Genomic DNA, 21,549 nt, shown 5'->3' on the forward strand with positions numbered 1-21,549 from the left:
TAACAGCGATGGGCCTAAATCACTTTAGAGGAGCAATGACACAGAAAGCAGCACTGTTGCTTACCCTCATATAGCTGAGCGTATTGTGGGAACCCTGCTGCCCGCAGCCAATCACAAGCCTCTTTGGCCTCAATCTCTGGAAGATAAAGAGAAGACAATTCATAGTTGAGATGTGCAAAGCAAAATGTTTCCCCCTCCCATTCAATTTTCTTTTTTTAAAAAACAGAAACCGTGCTTCGAAAATATGCATATATTCAGCAGTGACCTTGGAGAAATAGAAATTATTTCAAGTTTTGATTTCATTGTATATTTTCACAGCTTGATTCTACTACTTAAGTACACTACTCCAGATGTGCCTGAAGTGACACCTTAAATTTTCAACATGCTTAATGGCTGCAATCCAGAGCTATGCATTGGTGCTAGCGCAGTAGAGGTGCTTTTCATTGTCTTTTGGGGTACCTGGGTTGGGCCTGAATTGCTGGCTCGTAACTTCTTTGCAGAAAGAAACCTTGGCAAAAGTATATAGGGTATATATATTTTTTAAAAATAGATAATGCCGGCTAAATTAACACCACTGAAAACTTACAAATAAAAATGAGCAGCATTCAACAAACCATGTCGCTTTTGATACCACGATTTTTCAGACTGAAATACTTAGTGAAGCCAATACCCAACCTTTTCGCATCGTGTAAATAATACCGACAAACTTAAACCCTGAGAACAAGCGGCACATTGTTTTACATTTGCTCAACCACACGTTCGCTACCCAGGTTAAAAGTAGAGGAAGACTGGAGGTCTCCACGGCATTTACGAGTGACTCAGTTTACATACCGCTTATTTGCTCCAAGTATATGTATTTTTTGCACTTCACTCCTTCAAAATATACTATTTGGCAGGCTACAGTCATTCACAAGTATGCACTGGAGGCCAGGAGAAAGGGAATACGTGCAGATCGTTGAGTTACATGCTCTGTTTTCTTATCAAGCATGCCAACACGTCTAATTAATTTGGGTTCTGGTTCCAGGATACAGACTAAGGCTGACAGGTAAAAAACTTGGATTAGCTGAAGAAAATTAAAAGCTCCAGTTGACCCCTCAAGAGCCTTGGTTGTACTGCACCTCTCCCAAGGTCCCAAGCCAGAACTTAATGGAAATTTAAGTCAATTCCAACAGAAAGGTGGTGCAAAAGAAAGAAAAGGATATTTTTGCTCCCTTTTAAATTACAACACAGAATGCCACTGTGCCAGCTATTGGAGACGCAGCTGAAAGGACTCAAACCCACAGAGGGCATCTGAAAACGGCAGCCAGACATCTAATGGGGGTTCTGCCCAGCAAACAGTATTTGAGGGCCTCTTTGTGGGCAGCTTTAGTCATGCTCCTAATGGAAATTTGACCTGCCCCTGTGCTGCGGTTGGCAACAGGAGCTCCCAACCTGCACCCTGCTATTGCTGTCTATGGGGGGAGAATACTGTTCTTTGGGGGTGGGGTGGGGTGGGTGCTTTAAAGGTATGATAAGTACACAGCCTAAACTCCTCGATGTGGCTTGTAAGAAATGCAATCAATGTGCTGTGTAGTTTGGCCTCCAAATCTGGCACCTTGAGCCATTTAAAGGTTTCATGGTTGGACATATTTGCTGGTCTGAGCATCTGAGAGAGACCTGATCTCATATATCCTCCTAGTCTTGCTCCTTCTCTGTATCAGTCTCAGCTAAGACCACAGGTGGGCAGCCTCAGGACCAGGGGGGCCTAATTTGGCCCTTCAGGCTTCTAGGATTCTTCTCAGGCCACACTCTCTCTTTCCAGACCTGCTTTTTATGTTCCTGAGGTACTTTTGCCTGGACAGAATGCGCCCTTAAGATTCTGATCATGCATTCATGGCATGTGTAGAAACTAGACCACAGATATGTCACAAATATTGATTGCTTAGCTCACTTTTGTCTCTAACCCTGCCCAGCACTGTCACATGACCCCCAGGTTGCCCAGAAGTGAACATGGCTGCCCGCCTGTCTGTCTGAGGAACGTTCACCCTGCCTGCTTAAGGCAGGCAAGACCTCAATTTCCAAAGCTTTTCCTTCTCCTTCATGGCAATGCTACAGGAAGACTTCCCACGGAGAAGATAACATTACTCTGGAAGTGTAAATCCATTTTTTCCCCTAGCAAAGATCTGTGAACAGAAGCCATCAAGGATCTAGTAAACAATAGGTGGATCTTTGCTGGAAAACCTTTCAAGTATAACAATGGTGGTCTTCCATGATACTAATTCCAGCAGCGTAACTGGGGCCTGTTCCATTATTTTGGAACAATTCCTAATTATGCTCTCAGAGAAACACATGGTGCAGAGGGGATTAGGTAGGAGTAAATAAATAAATAAATAAATTATTTATATCCCACCCATCTGGCTGAGTTTCCCCAGTAAAATATGGAGGTGGGGGTGGGGGTTGGAATATGGCAGCAACCAGCTTCAGGCCTAATCTTCTCTGAAAGTCTCATAAATAGTTGAAACTTGATTTATCTCAGAATGGAAAATCATAAAAGTTTCCCATGTTAGAGAGTTAATTTTTAAACAAACAAAACAAAACAAAACGCCCAGCTGCCAGTAGCAATTTTCTACAACTTCCTTTCTTATCACATACTATTATTTATTGGGTTTACAGCCCTAAAATATTTTTAAGTGACTAAGGCTGCAATCTTATGCAGTGTTATCTGGGAGTAAACCCCAGAAAAACCCTGCAGGATTTACTTCTGAGGAAATGTGCATAGAACTGAAGAGCGGGAAGGGACCACGAGGGTCATCTAGTCCAACCCCCTGCAATGCAGGAATCTTTTGCACAACGTGGGGCTCAAACCAATGAGATTAAGAGTCTCATGCTTTACCGACTGGGTTGTTAGTGTATTGACTAAACTGGGCAGCCAAACAAGCAAACAAACAAACAAACAAACCCAAAGACACCTGGTAGGTAAGATGACATGCAAAACAAAATTGGTACTTTTAAAAATCCCCCAAAGTCTTAGTTTGTATACAAAGCAAGAATTTAAAACTTGTTTACAAATATTCCTTAAGTTCAAGGAGAAATATTTTCTGCTCAAAAACCTTTTGGGTTAATAAAGGCACCTGCCACTAAGATTTTGGTAGTGAAAAATCAAACTATTGCTGGTTATATCCATCCTTGGCCACTTTTAGTCTCTATTGGTAGGACGGAGGCAAAAATTATAAGACCCTTTTGCAAGCTACATTGATCCGATACGATTGCTGCAGTATTAAGGAGCAATCCTATGCACAAGAAGCTGGCATATAAAGTTGCACTAGATCCAAACCCCGTTCAGCAGGGGGAAGTCAGAACAGCCCCTGTTGCCATACCCGCTGCCTGAGATTTCACAAGCCTGCCTGCCACTGCCTGGTAACCCTTCACAGAAAGAGCTTTTAAGTCCTCTGCCTTGCTTACTGGATTTTGGGCAGTCACACAAGGGTTCTGGAGGATCCTGGAAGAACTCACAAGGCTGTCTTGAGATCCCATAAGATCTTGGACAGTCTCACAAGCTCTTGCGAGAGCCCCCAGAGCCTGTTATGCAAGGTTCTCTAGCCCCTTTCTATTCATTTATTGGTGATCAGCGTAAAGCTGCAGCCACATAAGTAAAATCAGCATATATTGAGATCCTACTGCAGGATCCTGTTCTGGATTGCCACATCACGTGACCAAGCTGATCCAGCCTAAATCCCCATACTGCACTCTTTTGTGTGTCAAAACAAAATAAAAAAAATTCCTTCCAGCAGCACCTTAAAGACCAAATAAGTTTTTTTTATATTTTGGTATGAGCTTTCGTGTGCATGCACACTTCTTCAGATACACTGAAATAGAAGTCCCCAGACACTTATAAGTAGAGAAAGGGTGGGGAGGGGTATGGGTGATTGACTGACTGATACCGTAGCTGTTGACGACTGTAAATGACTGCAAAGTAGCACTTCTCTAAGAAAACATTCCAGTTTAGGAAGAGAGATTTGTTTTCCCCCTCAGGAACAAAGCAGAAGCAGCTCAATTTCTCCTCCCATGCCCTCAAAAGCTGGTCTATATGTTGAAATAAAGACCAGCTTCTCTGCTATATGGCTGGGGTACCATTGCATATTATGTTTCCTATGGCACCACAAGTTTCCAAAACAGACACTAGGAAAGGAATTCCTAAGCGTCTCTCACTTTTTCTTCCATTTGATAATGTCTCAGCTATCTGATCTGGCACCTAAAGCTTTTCTTTTAAAAAAAGCAACAACTCCCCCCTCTATGTAAACAGAAACTGTGTATTCGAAGTCCTGATAATCTGGGTCGATCTGCGTGCCTGAGACTACCCTGGATGGATTTCCACTGTGGTGAATCCAAGCAGTTTTTGCTAGCTAGTCCTCACCACCAACTCTATGTCCCTGCACCAACTGTCCCTGCACAAAATCCTCTGCCACCTCACGATGCTAGTATTGCCCTGATGTTGCTGGACTACAGCTACGGATAAACGTTAGGGTCCTGCAACATGCTAGCTACCCCTTTCTTAACTAAGATGTGAATCTAGACCAGGGGTAGGCAACCTAAGGCCCGTGGGCCGGATGCGGCCCAATCGCCTTCTCAATCTGGCTTGTGGACAGTCTGGGAATCAGTGTGTTTTGACATGAGTAGAATGTGTGCTTTTATTTAAAATGCATCTCTGGGTTATTTGTGGGGCATAGGAATTTGTTCATTTTTTCCCCTTCAAAATATAGTGCGGCCCACCACATGGTCTGAGGGACAGTAGACCGGCCCACGGCTGAAAAAGGTTGCTGACCCCTGATCTAGACTTTGCCAAAGCACTGAGGGGAGAGGAAGATGAGAACTGATATACGCCTTGCTTTCATTGAGATAATGGCTCTATTCTGAAAACTAAATGCTCACCAGGAGGACACAAAATTTAAACATTGCCACAGAGGCTGAAGATGTGGTGCGAATAAACGGAACACCTTTGTCTCATTGGTTTCATATCTTCCACACACTCAGAGTGTATTTCAGAGTGTGTCATTCTATCATCCAGCCAGGTGTTCCTCAGTTACCATATAAGCTTTTCATACTTCAGTAGTGAAGTCAAATTAATACATAGATGCCTCCATGGAGGCCTTTTCTCTCTATATCTTGCCAAACATAGTTAAAGCACATTCCTCCTTCCTTCAAAGAACTTCTCCTCCCTTAGTTAGCAGTGTGTGGTGTTTTCCAGGAATCAAATTTGCTTTCTAGCAAGAAAAAGCCTGGATGGCAAAAATGAGGAAGAATTAAATTCACTCAGGCATCTCGTGATGATATAACAAACATGACTGAAAGAACAGTATGCTCAAGAAGGGGAAGAGCTTTTTGCAAGCTGTGGATGATTAGAAATGTGTTCACTGGACAAATTAGAATGCTATCATGTTTAAACTATACTGTGCCTCCAGAAACTACAAAGAATACATTAATTTTATTTTTTTGCATTTATATTATGGCCCTTGAGAGGCATCCGGACACCTCACACAATTAATCACAGCTAAATATAATTATATCCAATCAAAAAGGATTGAGAAAAGAGTCACCATTAATTAAAAATATGACATCCTACTTAGAACTAGGGGCAGAACGGAGGAAAAGTGTGAAATTTAAAGTACACGAATGAAGTAAAGATGCAAAGTAAAGAACGGGTTTTTTGGAATCCATTTTGTGGTGGGAAGATCATAATTTTGATCTTTTGCCTGCCTTCAGGTAGGGAACAACCCTTTTGTTAATCTACTACACACATTGCCTCAATTATTCCACCACCACCACTACTCTGCAGCCAAGGTGGTGCAATCTTGATGTGACTGTACCATGTAAAAAATTTCATTAAGGTTGCTTGTCCAAATGCTCCTGTCTGTTCATAAAAATAATGCTCCATGGGCCAACTCAATCTGAACTAGGTCCTGTTAACTGGTCCTGTTAGCTAGGGATGATGGGAGTTGTAGTCCCAAAACATCTGGAGGGCTAAGTTTGGCCATGCCTGCTCATGTATCATGGGACTTAAGCAATTGACAGCAAGCTTAAACTGTTTAAATATATTTCAGTGGCACTTTACAGGATGGCAGTACATTCAGGTTTTGCCTCTACAGAAGTGTAGCCAATATGAATCTTAACAAGGGTTTTGTTTTTAAATGGACTATGTTGCCAATTCCTACTGAAGATAATTAAGTTGGCATTGCCAAAAACACAGGCGCACCTCTCTCTGATTTGTTACAGAAAACAGATTAGCAACACAGTTTCCTTCCTGTGTAAAGATTAAAATGTTACTTACGACCATAGCTGCCAAGTTATCCCTTTTTTTAAGGGGTTTTCCCTTATGCTGAATAGGCTTCCTCGCGAGAAAAGGGAAAACTTGGCAGCTATGCTTACGACTCTCTAGAATTAGCTGCTGACTTGACATGTACATACTGTTTTTGTTTTTAAAGAGAATGAACAGAAAGATCAAATGGGGAGCTGTCTTCTTTGTCTGATCCTTAGTCCAGAACTATCAAATTTATTAAGAGTGAAAAATCTTCTAAAAGCCCAGTAAGAAACAAACAAAACAGGACAGCTCAACTTAACACATGATGTGAGGAACTTCTGCTATTTGTACTTCCTGCATGCAGAACACACACAAAGAACTCTCCTCCTAAAAAGGACTGGAAATAAGGCCTGATAAAATAAAAAACTGCATCTTATTTAGGGTAAAGATATACACGATGACAATTAAGCAAGTGGGCTTTGAGAAGATTTTTCACTAGTGCTAGTGTGTGAAAACAGTCAAGATCCAAGGAACCCCAGGCATGCACCTCCAGATGGTGGATATGTCAGGAGCAATCCCTGATGCCCGGGCATCTTCACTTGGTCACATGACAGCACTTCAAAAGGAGTTTATCAAGACCTGACAATGAGCTGATTGTTGCCTCTTGTGCTGAACTTTTGCAGGCATAGGTGATCACCAAGTGGAGGTTCCTCACCAGCCCTATGATAATCTGAATTATAACTTTGTTAATGGTCCTACCCTAAAGGATAGCCTAGATTAAAAAAACCCTGGTGAGGTTTTCCCTAGTGGGTCCATGGTGATGTTGTGCTCTGGTAACCTCAAGGTTAGATTACTTCAATGCGTTATACATAGGGCTGCCTCTGAAGACGGTTCGGAAACTTCAGCTGGTGCAGAATTCAGCTGCCAGGTTGCTCACCGGAGCAAGACGGTTTGAACATATTACACTGATCCTGGCCCAACTGCACTGGCTACCAGTTAGTTTCCGGGCCCAATTTAAAATGCTGGTGTTGACCTATAAAGCCTTAAATGACTCAGGACCGCAATACCTCAAGGACTGCCTCTTTCCACATGAACCTACCCGGACCCTGAGATCATCTTCTGAGACCCTCCTTCGTGTGTCTCCTCCTCGAGAGGTCCAGAGGATGGCAACCCGAGAATGGGTCTTCTCTGCAGTGGCTCCCCGCTTGTGAAATGCTCTCCCCAGGGAAGTTTGCCTTGTGCCTTCATAATACACTTTTAGACGCCAGGCAAAAAAACATTCCTTTTTAACCAGGCCTTTGCTTGATCTGATTCGCATCCTATGCCCTTTTAAAATGTGTTATTTTTTGGGGGGGGGGGTGGCCTATTGGGTTGTTGTTTTTATTTTTATTAAGTATTTTGCAGTTTTATGTCTTGATTTTATTCTTTGAAATGCCCTGAGACCCCCGGGTATAGGGTGGTATATAAATTCAATAAACAACAAAAACAACAACAACTTTACAATGGTGAATTCTTGTTAAATGCATACTTCTGTCTCATAATATAATTAGAGGGTGCAGGTGGCCTTATTTCTACAGCCTCTCTTCCTTGCCTGATTCTAGTGAGAGTTGTAGCTATTGTTTGGGGGGTGGGGGCTACCCAGAGTTTTTTTGCCCTGGGAGAAGCCTCCAGAAAGGCCCCATTGAGGCTCCCAGCCTCTGTGTGTATGTGTAAGCAAAAGCGTGTGAGGGAGATGCCAAAGTGGGTCTTTAGACCCAGGTGAAATAAAGCCAGTTTCGCCCCTGACTCTAGTGCTCTGTACTTATGACAAGAAAATACAATTTAGGAGGAATAGCCATTTCCTTCTCCAAGTGCTCCGGCTCACAGCATCCACAAATACACAGAGATTAACCAGAAGAAGCCAAGCAGGATCTTGTTCTGCCAGCTGAGCTTCAACAAGCAATGCCGGGGGAAGCCTGAGAGAAGGCAACAGTGGGCAAGCTTCATAGACAAACTCATGACCCTTCAGTGAGAATGGTATTTGGGCGAGTCCCAAAGAATCAAACACTGCATTTATTTATTACAAGAGCAAAGCAGAGCGGACATCATGATCATAGCTGCAGGCCTACTTTTCACTCAAATCAAGGAGGGTTTCAAGTAGATGCACTGATGATCTGAGATATATAGCAAGCTGACGGCCTCTCAGTCAGCCAGCAAGACAATGTGAGAGGAAAGAAAGCTCTAGTAAGAGTCTGTTCTCCACATTACATTGGCATGTTTCCCAGTACATCAGAGGCCTGAATGACCAAATGTTATGGTACAATTCATACACCCAATTCGGGTACTTCTCCCCTAAGTTTCTCAGAGGTACAAGGGTAGCTTCATAGCTTTAAACTCATGTGCGTGTCAGAAGCAATGATTCCAGGGAATCTGGACAGCTCCTGAAAGCTAAGAGCATGCATAGACATAAGGCGCTCAAACTGCTGCAGGATTGGCACTAGTTTTAGGCAGGGTATATTTTTATTGTCTTTTTCTTGCCAGGGAAGGGGAGAGGTGCTTCTGTGATTTTCTGCTTCGGCTTCCAAAAAACCCCCAAGCAAACCCCTGACTGGCCTAGGGTACTACGGTATGTGCCTCGACTTGGGAGGGGAATGGCAGCATTCGAAATATGCCAGGCACCAAGCACATTTTGCACCTGGCTATCAGCCACTTGCAACCAAGTGAAGATACCTGGATGCCAGGATGGCGCCTGGTGTCTCCACCACCTGGAGATGCGTGCCTGGTGATCCTTGGATGTTGCCTGTTTTCACACACTAACAACACATCCTTTAGAATTCTATGCCTCGTATTTTGTCTGCACAATCAGAATGAATTTCAGGAACCAAAAAGTGGCACATGAGTTTTGAGCAGTCTAACCCCAAGTGGCAGCTAGACATTCTGTTTTGGCAGGGGGTTGGACTGGATGGCCCTTGTGGTCTCTTCCAACTCTATGATTCTATGATTCTAACCCTGATCCAAGGAGCCATTTGACACCTAGCTTATATATTTGAGTTTCTAATACTGGGTCTAGGGTACTATGTGCCTCGCCTTGCTGCTCCGTATCAGTCAGAACAATGTTATCGGACCAATCCTGGAATAATGATCACATGGATTTCAGCTCAGTGAGAACTTTCTAGTTTTTACAGCTGCAGATATATACTTCAAAATGCATGTCTGATGCCGGCAAAAGACTCTCCAAAGGCAGTTGGGGCGGAGAGTAAGATTCCTAGGGCTTGATCAAAGCTTCTGTGCCATGCGTTGGGATTTGCACATTCCCATTAAGAGGAAAACCATAAATTAATTATGCAATAGGAAACACCACAGTATGTGCATACTTTATGCAGGCTGCAGAATTCAGCTTTCTTGATGCAGAATTTGAACTGCTTTGGCACAGAATTTCTATTTTTTTTTAAAAAAATACAAACAGCCATGCCTAAAAGACAAGGAATCTGAGGATCTAGCGTGGTGTGGCTGTGGAACCCCCAAGGACTGGAATGCAAGACTGTATAGGGTGGCAACATAATTCTCTTATACAGGGTGATAAATAGAATGGATTCACATGAATCCATGCTATCATAGGGTACATTCATAAATTTATCCGTCTTCCTTTTATTTAAAGCGAAAACCCCACCAAAGACACCCACCCCTTATTCCAAGCACATTATTATTATTATTGGAAAGATGGTATTTGCTGGACTAAAGAACAGATCAGGAGTTGTGTTTGTAGCCTTGGCCTAAATAGCATAACCCATCCAGCTAATTCACGGTCTCCCTGTAGGAAAAACATCAGCCTTCACATTCCTTGATATTTATCAGCCATAGAATCAAAAGCAAACAATACATCTTGACATCCTTCACCACACAGAATTATTTAAAAGCCACCCTGACCCTTGTTGCACAGGAATAAGGTAAGAAACATGACTGGAATGGCTTATCTCATTGGGAGTTAGCCACCTCAGTACATGGTTTCTAAGCTTTAAAATGTTCAGAAAACTATGAAAGCTCTAGCTAAGGTTATACCTTTTTTTAAAAAAAAATTAAATATACAGATGAAAGAGGCTGGCAGAATGGCATATTAACACTTGTTTGGGAATGCCATTGTTTATAAGGATGCTGATGCAAGCTGCACACAATTTCTGAGGTGTGCTCAAGGTCTCCCTTGCAATTTCAGAGGGTGGGGGCGTGTTACCACCGTGTAGTGCAGCCAACACGAAATGTCTTGGTCTAGCTTCTAGAAAAGTTTAGAGCCGACCGACCGTGTTCCATTGCAGCAGACATCCTACACAAGAAAGCAACGAACAAGGCCCCTTTGAATTCCATTCCACACAGAGAAGAAACAAGAGACCAAAAGAAATCTTGGCTCCAAGACTACCCAAAAAAAGTCCACCAGGAATCTAAGCCTCTTACTTCTGGGGCCAAGTCCAGTACCCTGATGAATCCTCTTAAAAAGAAACCTTGAGGCTTTTTACTGAGGCTTGATTAGCACTTTAAGAAATGCATGTTCTTGGCTTTACATACTTCTGTACAAGGAAGGAATTTGTGGATCTCTCACTATCTGCTAGTTCTGTTTTGGATACACAAGGAAGCAGCAGAGCCCTTGTCCTAATAGCTCTGGACCTCTTATCATTACACGTTTCTCACAACCATGTTATTTTACAGGGAAGGCTGTATGTAAGACCCATTGCCTTGGATTTGGTTATACTTCTGTAATAAGCATAAAAAGGAAGCGGAAACATCTGAAGTTATTTTGGTGTCTTTAGGTCTTTTGGCAATGGAGCGCAAATGCTGGGGTGGGTCTGGTATTGTCTGGAGCCTGTCAGTTCTGCTGCACAGCCTCATTTCCTTCTTCCTGTTGCTAGTGAAGTATGAGAAACTTTTGTTTACAATATGGGACCATCCTGTTTGACACAAGCCTTCATTCTTCCCATCCCCCTGAATAGGGGGCAAACTGCAGTTGTCTCCTGCTGAAGTCCATGTGGTTCAATTTTCGTTTCCCCCCCCCCCAATAAATCCAGGTACCACAGGGATGGGGAACCTGTGGCCACCTGGCTATTGTTGTTCTTGATTCAGCTACAGATAGCATGACCAATGGTCAGGAAAAGTAGGAATCGTAGCACAGCAGCATCCACAGATCTTCCCCATCTCAGAGCTACAGTCTACCATACTGCTTCACACTAGAGCAGATGAGGCTCAAAAGATCCTGTGTTGCATGGCACTTAAAACACACCTGCCCCAACCCATATACTTTGAATATGACACTCCTTCGTGTGAGAAGGATCAGCATCATACCTACAAACTGATGCAGGAACACATGAAACATCTTTAAACAGAATCAGTAGCCAACCACTTCCATCTAGCCAGTACTGTCTGACCTATTTTTAACAGGAGGTTTCATGAACTCATGATATATGGATATATCACAATGTCTGAAATAAGGATGGAGCTACATAGAGGCATTGGCTGGCTTCATGGGTTTCCCACATTGTGATTTTTGCATAGTGCACACACACACCCACACACCATGATTCGCAATATATTGCTAGATTGAAAATTACAAAACCAGTATCATGATATGGGCTTGAAACCAGTTTTGGATGATATATTGCCCAGCCCTAACATATGAATCACGATATACTGCCAGGTCAAAAACTATGAAATCAATATCACAATACTATGGTACCTCGGGTTACAAACCCTTCAGGTTACAGACTCTGCTAACCCGGAAGTAGTACATCGGGTTAAGAACTTTACTTCATGGTGAGAACAGAAATTGCGCGGCGGCAGTGGGAGGCCCCATTAGCTAAAGTGGTACCTCAGGTTAAGAACAGTTTCAGGTTAAGAATGAACCTCCAGAATGAATTAAGTTCTTAACCCGAGGTACCACTGTATGGATTTCAAACCAGTTTTGATAATATAGGTTTGCCTGAATCTTGTAACACTGAATAGCTCTGTCAAAAGTAACTGATGAAGGAGAGCCAAGTGCTCTGACCTATTAAATACTCAGGCCCAAAGCAGCACCAACCCATATACCTTCCATCATGTACATTTCAAGTAAAAGGCTGGAACAGAAGACCATAGCCAACAGCAATAACTTTCGGAAAATCTTTTAGCATTTGAAAGTGACAATATATTCCATGCTTATCAATAGGTGTGTCTCCTAGTCTTCTGCGGCAACTAAGGACCCCCCCCAACCCAAATTATTAGGTCAGAAAGGACCAGCATAGGTGCATTGGGGCAAGTAACGTTTGTGATCTTATTTCCAGGGCTGCCAATCAGCCACTGAACTTTCTGCTGTTTGAAAAAAAGTTCAGTCAGGGGGTTCAAATATATTCCCACCATCTGCTCCAAACAGAAAGGAAACGTAGTATACCAAGCTCAGCAAATTAACACGAGGGGCAACATGAAGCCTATTGGTGGCTTACTGGCCAGAGATGCTGACCTAATCAAGCTCTGGTGACACTTTAAGAAAAAAGCACTCAATCTGCTTTAAGTACCTTATTTCTAGTTTAAGTACCTTATTTCTAGTTCATTACAAATTGCATTGCAAATGTAATCAGAGACACAATATCCCCACTGTTGGGAATTCCTTGATTCAGCTGAGACACCCAGCAACTCCCAGTTGCTCAAGACAGAAAATAATTCTTTTAACTGATGACCGTGATAAAGTTACAATACCTCAAAAACCACAAAATCTGTGCTTGGAGGGAGAAAAAGGAAAGCAAACCCACTCTTATTGCTAGATAAGGCGTAAGTCAAAACCTGGGGCATGCTGGCAAAACATTCTGCTCGATTGCCTGAAATTTCATCTTTGGGGAGCAGGAAGCAGAATGTTAGCCGGACAAGGTCATTTATCTTGGGACCTCTTTGGTCTGCCTGGGGCCACCACAGTCTGGTTCTGTAATCAACACAACCTGCATGTTTCAGGACACTTCTATTTATTTGCTGTAGGGCAGCAACACTTGGAGAGCTCCAGATGTCGGATTACAATGGGCATCATCCCTGAGCTCTGGCCACGATGTTCGCCCCTGCTTTAGAGCAGCCTTTCACAACCTGGTTTGGGCTATTATTCCCATCCCTCTGAGCCAGCATTGCAACAAGTCACGAGATGGTGGCCATTACAGTCCAACGTTTAACTTTATTTAAAAAAGCATTTCTACAGTCGACTCACAAATTACGTGTGCTTAATTTGTGCAAATTCAGCTTACTGTGATTGGCCGAAAAACTTAGCAACAAAATGTGGGGCAGGCATCGTGTGTGTGTGTGTGTGTGTGTGTGTGTGTGTGTGTGGTGGGGGGAAGCCAGCATTTCCACCAGCCACTGCAGTTGCCTTGGGAGGGAATTTGGAGATGCAGGGAGAGTGTGTGTTGACTATGCAAGATTTTGGCTTTATGCGCTATCCCTGGAATGCAACTGCCGCATAAGTTGGGAGTCAACTGTATACCACTATATCATAAAAATATCAAAGTGGTTTACAGTAAAAACGTATAAAGTTTAGAATCAGAGACCATCAGCTAACCACTATGGGAGGATGTATTCTTAATTGTCAGTATAAGCCTGGAGAAATAGAAAATTTTTCAGTAGGCATTTAAATGTTGAAATCAAGGCTGCCTGCTGAATCTCTTTTGGTGGAACACCCCACAGGACTGGGCTGATGACACTAAAGGCTCCATTTCGTGTTGATGTCAAATGAGCCTTGCTAACTCGGGGACTAGCAATGACATGCTTGCAGATGATCTCAAGTGACTGAGCTAGGATATAGGGGTTCAGGTAAGCTGTTCAGGGCTTTGCAAATCAAGACAAATATCTTGAGCTTGGATCAGTAGTGGATGGGTGCAGATGCTTAAACAAGCCATGTTGTTGGGCCATGTTCCCCAATCGGCAGTCTGCCTGCTGTCGAACCAGGCCCAAGGGCAGCCCCATGCAGAGGACATTGTAGTAATCCAGCCTCAAGGTTGCAAGCACATGGACTCCAGTCACCAGGCTATAGCTAGCAAACCAGGCAGAGCTGAAGGCACTCCAAGTCACAGAAGATGACTGAAGGGCACCAGGCTCTAGAGCAGGGGTGCCCAAACCTTTTTCAAAGTGGGCCAGATTTGATAATAGAAGTTAAGATACATCTATCCTATTGGATCCCACTCCCTAATGTTGAGGGATGCATGTCTTGGGACTTGTCTGCCTAGCATCTTCGTGAGCTACTGAGCTGGCAAGTTAATGCCAATCAGTCATGGGGATTGGGGGGGGGGGAACAGACACCATTTCCCCCAGGCCAAAAAAGCATGACCTCTGTTGCACACCTTTGATAGCCAATGCAGATCTTAGAAAGTCAAACGGATGGCTTTGCGGTATCAGTTATACAGTCTCTGCAGAGTTGCATCTTTGTGATTATGGGTTCAAGTGCCCAATATCTCTGGGAAGAGAGTTATTGATTTGTTTTATTTTTATTTTGTATTTTTCTGTTGCGAACCATCCTGTGATCTTCAGATGAAGCGAAGTATACAAATTTCATAAATGATAATGATGATAATGATGATGATAATAATAATAATAATGCAAGGTACCCATAGCTTAGAAAGTGTTTGGAGGAGAAATGAAGCTAAGCTGTTGAGCAGCCTTGCACAGATGTTGTTGGACTACAACTATCAGCTGCAGCCAGCCTTGCCAGTGCTCAGACATGATGTGAGTTGTAGTCCAAAAAACATCTGGAGGACACCAGGTTGTGAAAGGTTGCTGCAGAGTAGATGCTTTGCCTGCATAAACGTACCAAGTGCAATCCCAAGCATTTCCAGTTAGAAGAACCTCAAACCATAGCTGCCAAGTTTTCCCTTTTCTCGCGAGGAAGCCTATTCAGCATAATGGAAAATCCCTTAAAAAAAGGGATAACTTGGCAGCTATGCCTCAAACCTCAGAAATCTGGACTTGGGAAATATTCCACTCAAGACCTTGGAAATCTACTGAGAGCCAGGAGAGCAATACTTGAGGAGATGGAATATGAACCCAGTTTCCTCTGTTCCGTTGTGCCCTACTTACCCAGCAAAAGTGAAAGATACTGAATTGTGGGCATGTGCGCATTGGAGAGTAGGAGATGTTCATTCTTGTTCATTCTCTGGATAGAAGACCAATCCTATCCCAAACCGCCTTAAAACTGGATGTTAAAAGAGCTTAACTCTTGCTCTTGGTATGCTATTAATTAGGCAGTGCTGATCTATGCATGCATACTCAGAAGTAAGTCCCACTATGTTCAATAGAAACAAAATAAAAAATTACTTCCAATAGCAGCTTAGAGACTAACTAAGTTTGTCATTGGTATGAGCTTATTCCCAAATAAGTGCAACACAGGAATTCATTTGTATACCCATTTGACCAAAGACATTTAAGTATTCAGTACATTTTGAAAGCAAAGATCAAGGATGATGACTACTAATAAAAAAAGAGAGCAATACCCGCATGTTAGAGAGAATTAACTTAAATGTGTCACACCCAATTTGTGGCCATTTAGCCACAGTCTCCATTAGCTTAATGGAAACATTTGGTTCACAATGATGCTACAAGCATGCCATTGGCAAGTTTTTGTGAAGAGAGAAAAAGAGAGACAGGGAGGGTGGTACCTAAGGTAGCCAGACAACAAAAAGAATTTGTTTTCTGTTTGTGCTAGAAATACAAGGCATTGTTTACAACTGGCAGGGGGTGTTGCTCCTTGAAAGGGATCAAAGGTTCTCCGATGACATCATGAGCTTGGGCACCAGGGCTCAAGGGGGAGGGCATCTGGCTCCTGGGAGCCACCACACTAATTATTGAAGAACTTCAAAAGGGAATTCAAGCTTCCTCTTCTCTTTGCCACTTCAAAACACACATCCAACTTAACCCTTTCATCTGCTGCTCCCTTTAAGACATACCTATGTACACAAGCTGCTCACGAAGTGAGCCATTGCATCTTACAGCATTTGGCTTGAAACTAGGGCGGGGTGGGGGGCGGGGGCGGCGGCCCAACTAATTGAAAACACATTTCAAGGAAAGGCTGCCACATGGCTTCAACAATTCAAGGATTTTCTGCTTTTCCTGTTTCACTAGGAGCCTTGGCTGCAACCTTGAATACACTTAAATGAGACTCACTCCCATGTTAATGCTGCTAAATTGGGAAACTGAATAATATTACCCCAATATCAGATTGGTGTGCCACTGGTGATAATCGTCTTCCAACTGGGACGATAATTAAGTGAAGTTACAGTGAACATGGGGGGGAGGGAAAGTTCATGGACGAAGGAATTGGAAAAGATGTTGTAAAATGGGAGTGGAATGAAGCAGTCCCTTATATACCATGTGAATCCGCTACTGAGAGGAAATGCGGAAGACAAAAGCACTTTATGTCAGGCAAGGAAGTTGGAGATTGAGCAGGAGGGAAACGATGAACATGAAAGAAACCAGATCGGAGGGAAAGGCAGATGCCCTACATTTCTGACGGGGGAGAAGATTCCCCGATGACTTGCAAAGAGCTCGCCTACGTGCAAAGATAAGGGTCTCTTGCTCCGCTCTCTTGCCCTTTCGCCTCTTGCTCGAGACCCCCCCCCCCCTTCAGCATAACAAAAGCAGGAGCCGAGCCACGTCGATCTTATCGGCTGATCGCGAAAAAGAAACATCTTCCTTTGCTGATGGGGATCTGCCGCAAGCTAGAGAATGCGAGTTGCTCGCAGGCAAAGTATGTGCGGGTGTGTGTGTGTGTGTGTGTGTGTGTGTGTGTGTGTGTGTTTTAATCGCACCTCGGCAAGCATCTCTGTACAACAGTCTCCAAAGCAAAGCTTGGCTTTCCATGCACCTCTGAAGTAATTTCCCGCCCTCTCCGCAAGAGAAGCACGGCCGAAGCCCCATTAGCCAACGAGCTTATGCAACCCTCGAAGTGGTGCCTCCGCAAGAGAATTTACTTCTCAGGCAAGCGCGCCGAGGCCTCGGCTCCAGCAAAATCGTTACGTCTTAATCCTCCTTCATTTCAGCTCCCCGCCTGTTCCCCAGCTCGCCCTGGAACACGCGAAGCAACAACACCTCCACTGAGCGCGTGCAGAGTGCTTTCGGCCTCGCCTTCGAGTTTCTAGAATCCGGAGTGAGCCCGCCCCCTTTGGGCGCTCTCAGAAGACAGTATAAGCCGAAAGCAGCGCGTCTGCCTGCGCACCCGTCCCGTCTCATCCGCGAACAGACCGCGGATGCTTACGTGTTAGTATCATGATCTCCTGCTTCTCTTTGCACATCGGCGGGAGGAACGTCGCCGCCAGGCTGCAGGCTGGGAGGTGGTGGTGAGGGGAACGTCCCGTCCCCGGATAGCTCCTCCGGGCAGCGCCTCAGCTCATCTTTCCCTCCCCTCTTGGGAGCGCAATGTTTCTCCGCGCCGCCTTCACCCGTCTAAGCTGCGAGCCCTTCAGGCGCCAGGCAGGCAAAGGCGGCTGCTGATCCCGCTGCCTCTCTCTCTCTCTCTCTCTCTCTCTCTCTCTCTCTCTCTCTGCATTTTTGCAGCCTGTCTCACTTCATTTTTTTGCAGTGGCATGTTGTACCTTCAGCCCCACCCAGTCAGTCTCTCAGCCAACCACTCCTATGCTATGGAAATTTACTCCACATTGCCTATTGGTTCCTTGCTGTACACATCCACTTCTGAATCATAGTGGAACTTCTGCAGTGAGGAACCTGGCTCTGATTCATAAGGCAACCTTTTCCCTGCTCCGCATACTTTCAGCATAACTCAGCTTTTAAGGATTTGCCAGTACTAATCTGACATGTAAAGAGCAAGGAGACACACCTCCCCTTCAATCCACGCATGTAAAGCAACCTTTATCCATTTTCTGATGCTGTTATTCTGAAATGCTGTCACTTTATCCATTCCGATGCTGCCCCACAATTTGTTTAAATCAGGGGAATCACAATGTCAATCTCACTATTTTTTATTTTATTTTTACAATTCCCAAATTGTTGAATCTGCAAAGTTCTTCATAGGATATGCAGTGTTCTTGAAATCAATTTCCATTTAGTGATGGGCAAACTTCCCTTGGCTTCATTCAGAATTGGCTACCAAGCAAGTGCTGAGACAAAAAGGCTCGTCTTCTCTTCCAGCTTGTAATGTTGGCGGATACATGATGACAGGGTGTCTCTCTCACACACATTATTACACAGTGCCCTGGGAGTCATAGCTTGAGTGCATTATTTTGAGTTGCAGTGAATGCAGATGCCACCTTTTCACAGCTGCTTGCTGGCAACTGCCTAGCATGAAGATGAGACATATGAACACTGCCAGACTTTGAATGGACCCAGGGTGGGTTCAGAAGAGCACAGCAAAGTGCATTGACAGTGCTTGTGTAGAATCTTGTTCACTATACCAAGCCGGACAAGGACTCTTGGGGGAAATGGCCACTCATCCTGGTGGGGATTAACAGCAGGAGAGGGCTAATGGCCCTTCTCTCCTGGTTGTGGGCTTCCCATAGGCATCTAGTTGGTCTCTCTAGAAAACAGGGTGCTGGTCTGATCCAGGAAGGATCCTGTCCTGCGGTAAGTTGGTGTCAGGCTAAAAAATGGAAGTGAAGGCAGTCCACTGAAAGTCCCAACAACTGCCACCCAAATGATGGAGGTCCATTTCCAAGGTGCTATAGAAGCAGACACCAAGCAGTTCAAGGAACTGAAACAGGGTACCAACTTCTATAAAATATTGGGGGCCCCAGGTAAGCTCTGCCCTGCATAATCGAACACATAATGCGGTGCACACACACCATTTGAATGGCAATGTCCATCACCCTTCAATATATTTTTTTGGGGGGGAGAAGCCCCCTTGGTCCCTAAGAGTTGGCTCCTTTGAACTGAAATGAGAAGGGTTTTTTAAATTTTTATTATTATTATTAGCACCAGCTATATTCAATTCATACACAGAATTAGCAGATTAAAAGTTGACCCCCCCCCCCAGGTATTAAGGCCCCCTTTTATAACTGTTTAAACTTGGACTTCAAATCTGGTCAACCACAGCCAATGATCATGGATGGTGGTGCTCTTGCTGCATATATGCCTGCTCTACTGCTTCAATTTGCGGAAGCAGCATGTTTGCAAGTGTTGTATAATATTTGTTCTGTACAGTGGTACTTCGGTTTAAGTACTCATTTGGTTCCAGGGAGCCATTTGCTCCCCGAAAAGTACTTAAACCGAGCGCTGATAGCACGTGTGTGCAAAGCGCTGATAGAGTACTTCTGCGCATGTGCACGCCATGCAGATCGCTTCTGCGCATGTGTGCACCACAGAACCCGGAAGTAAACACTTCCAGGTCTGTGGAGTACTCGGACCGAAAGTACTCAAGCCGCAGCGGACATAAACCGAGGTATGACTGTATCTGCAAAGGAGTCAGTTTTTTAGTACGGCAGCAACTATGTTCTGGAAGGCAATTATCAAGCCTTCTATAGCTTCCATGCTTTGTTGTGTATCTGTGTATGTTTGCAACTGTGCACTCTCAAGACTTTTGTCTAGATGATTCTGCACACACCTTCCTTGTATGCATTCTGATCCCCATCAGACTGCATTTCTCCATAAGATCTTTATTGCCCCCTCCTTATCAATTTCTGCAGATGTCCAGTCTGCCTAGCAGTCACTTTTAACTGTGGCATAGCCAAAGCAAATACCGGTAGTATGTTTTCAAAGTGGACATCAGTTTTGGATTACTTGAAAAGCAGGGAATATTCTGTTTAGAGTATGAATGTTTACAAAACAGCAACCACCAGGACAACACAGTTACCATTGTCTTGTGTCTGAACAAAGTCAGGAATAAATATAGCCTCCTCCCAACCCCACCCTGTATTCTGGCCATTTAATATAATTTAAATAAGGGTCACAGGGCCAAACCTTGAAAGAAACCAAATGATCATATACTGATTTGGAGGTCATGCCTATTAAGAGAAGGAGTGTGTAATGGAGTCAAAGAGTCCAAATGGAGTCAAAGAGTTCAAGATGGATGGCAAAGTATCTGTGAAAGTTTGCCCCACAGGCACAGCAATTCACTCTTAAGAGGTGTATTCTGCCTGTTTTTAACTGCATTTGCAAGATGGGGGACTGATAGCCAGTGAAATATACTCGGAGTCGAGAGTGAATTTCATGCTCTTTATTCAGCTCATAGTCATCAAGGAGGAGAAGAGAAGACGAATGGCTCTTTTCCCAAAACCATCTGCTTATATACATTATTTACACAATGGGCCTTGCGTGATTGGCTACGTCAGGGCTACACCTGTGGGCCAATTATATTGTGGATTGACTTCTGCCTGCAGCCTGATTGGCTGCTCCTACAGGCCAATCAGGTAGCAGATTCACTTCTGCCAGCCGCCTGATTGGCTGCTCCAGCAGGCCAATCAGGTTGCGGATTCACTTCCACCTGGAGTTGGATTGGGTAGCTCCCGCTGATTCTGAATCCTATTGTTCTAGGATTCAGCTCAGTACATAACAGATAATAAGGACTTCATTGTCTTCTCTTTCCCCTCCAAGGTCCAAGTGCCCCGATTGCTAGCTGCATTCTCTCTATCACTGCCTCTTTGAAACAGAATGGTACAGAGAAGTCACAATTTGTAACAGGCCACCTGACTCGCTCACACAAACCTTGGATTGTAAAGCCAAGTGCTGGTATAAATATCCTTCCAGCAAACAGCATGATAGATTATGGGGCACCCCTCCTGTGCACAAAATATAAGGCCTCTCTCTCCAGTTTGGTGTACTGAACTCTGAAAAACCTTTTCCCTCTAACCTTCCTCCCGCAACATGAAAATGTGGTTCAGGAGCTTATAATATTTGTGTTCATTTGTTGATAATACATTTCATTCAACAACAAAAGCATCATTCTTTTCTCTCTCTCCCCCCCCCCCCCAGTGGTGGGGGGCAGGAAGTAGAGTATTACATAAAGGAGCACTTCCATGCAGGAGATGTTTCTGACAGGGAAAAAATTTATTTAGATGCTGAAAAGGAGGAAGTTATTTTTAAAAACCCCTCCATGACCAGAAATATTAAAGATGCAACAAGATTCTTTGTTTGAGGCTAAAAAACATACCTGACTCCATGGCTTTTTTACAGCTGGAACTTGCTGGAACTCAGTTCCAGCACCTCTCAGGTGGGTGCCATTGCCATTATAAGAGAATAAGGGTGAGTTCCAGCAAATATTATAAGCTCCTGGACCACATTTTCTTTTTCATGGTGAGTTCCAGCACCTCTTTTTTCCTAGAAAAATAGCAATGCCAGACTCACAGCTTAACCTGAACCTGCTC

General features: G+C 43.9%; 1 protein-coding gene across 8 annotated transcripts in view; it reads right to left on the reverse strand.

Moving 5' to 3' along the window:
- The window catches only part of DLC1 (DLC1 Rho GTPase activating protein), a 296,053-nt gene that overhangs the window by 44,821 nt on the left and 229,683 nt on the right, over positions 1-21,549 (reverse strand). For 7 of the 8 annotated variants that reach the window (XM_060278816.1, XM_060278815.1, XM_035114152.2 and 4 more), the window contains one exon: positions 65-136. In XM_060278816.1, coding sequence (XP_060134799.1) covers positions 65-136 — 72 coding nt within the window. Of the gene's footprint in view, positions 1-64; positions 137-17,492; positions 17,766-21,549 lie in introns of those variants that run through there. The other variant, XM_035114155.2, reaches the window with a different exon arrangement.

This window comes from Zootoca vivipara, chromosome 9, assembly GCF_963506605.1.
Source record: "Zootoca vivipara chromosome 9, rZooViv1.1, whole genome shotgun sequence".
NCBI classification, from domain to species: Eukaryota; Metazoa; Chordata; class Lepidosauria; order Squamata; family Lacertidae; genus Zootoca; species Zootoca vivipara.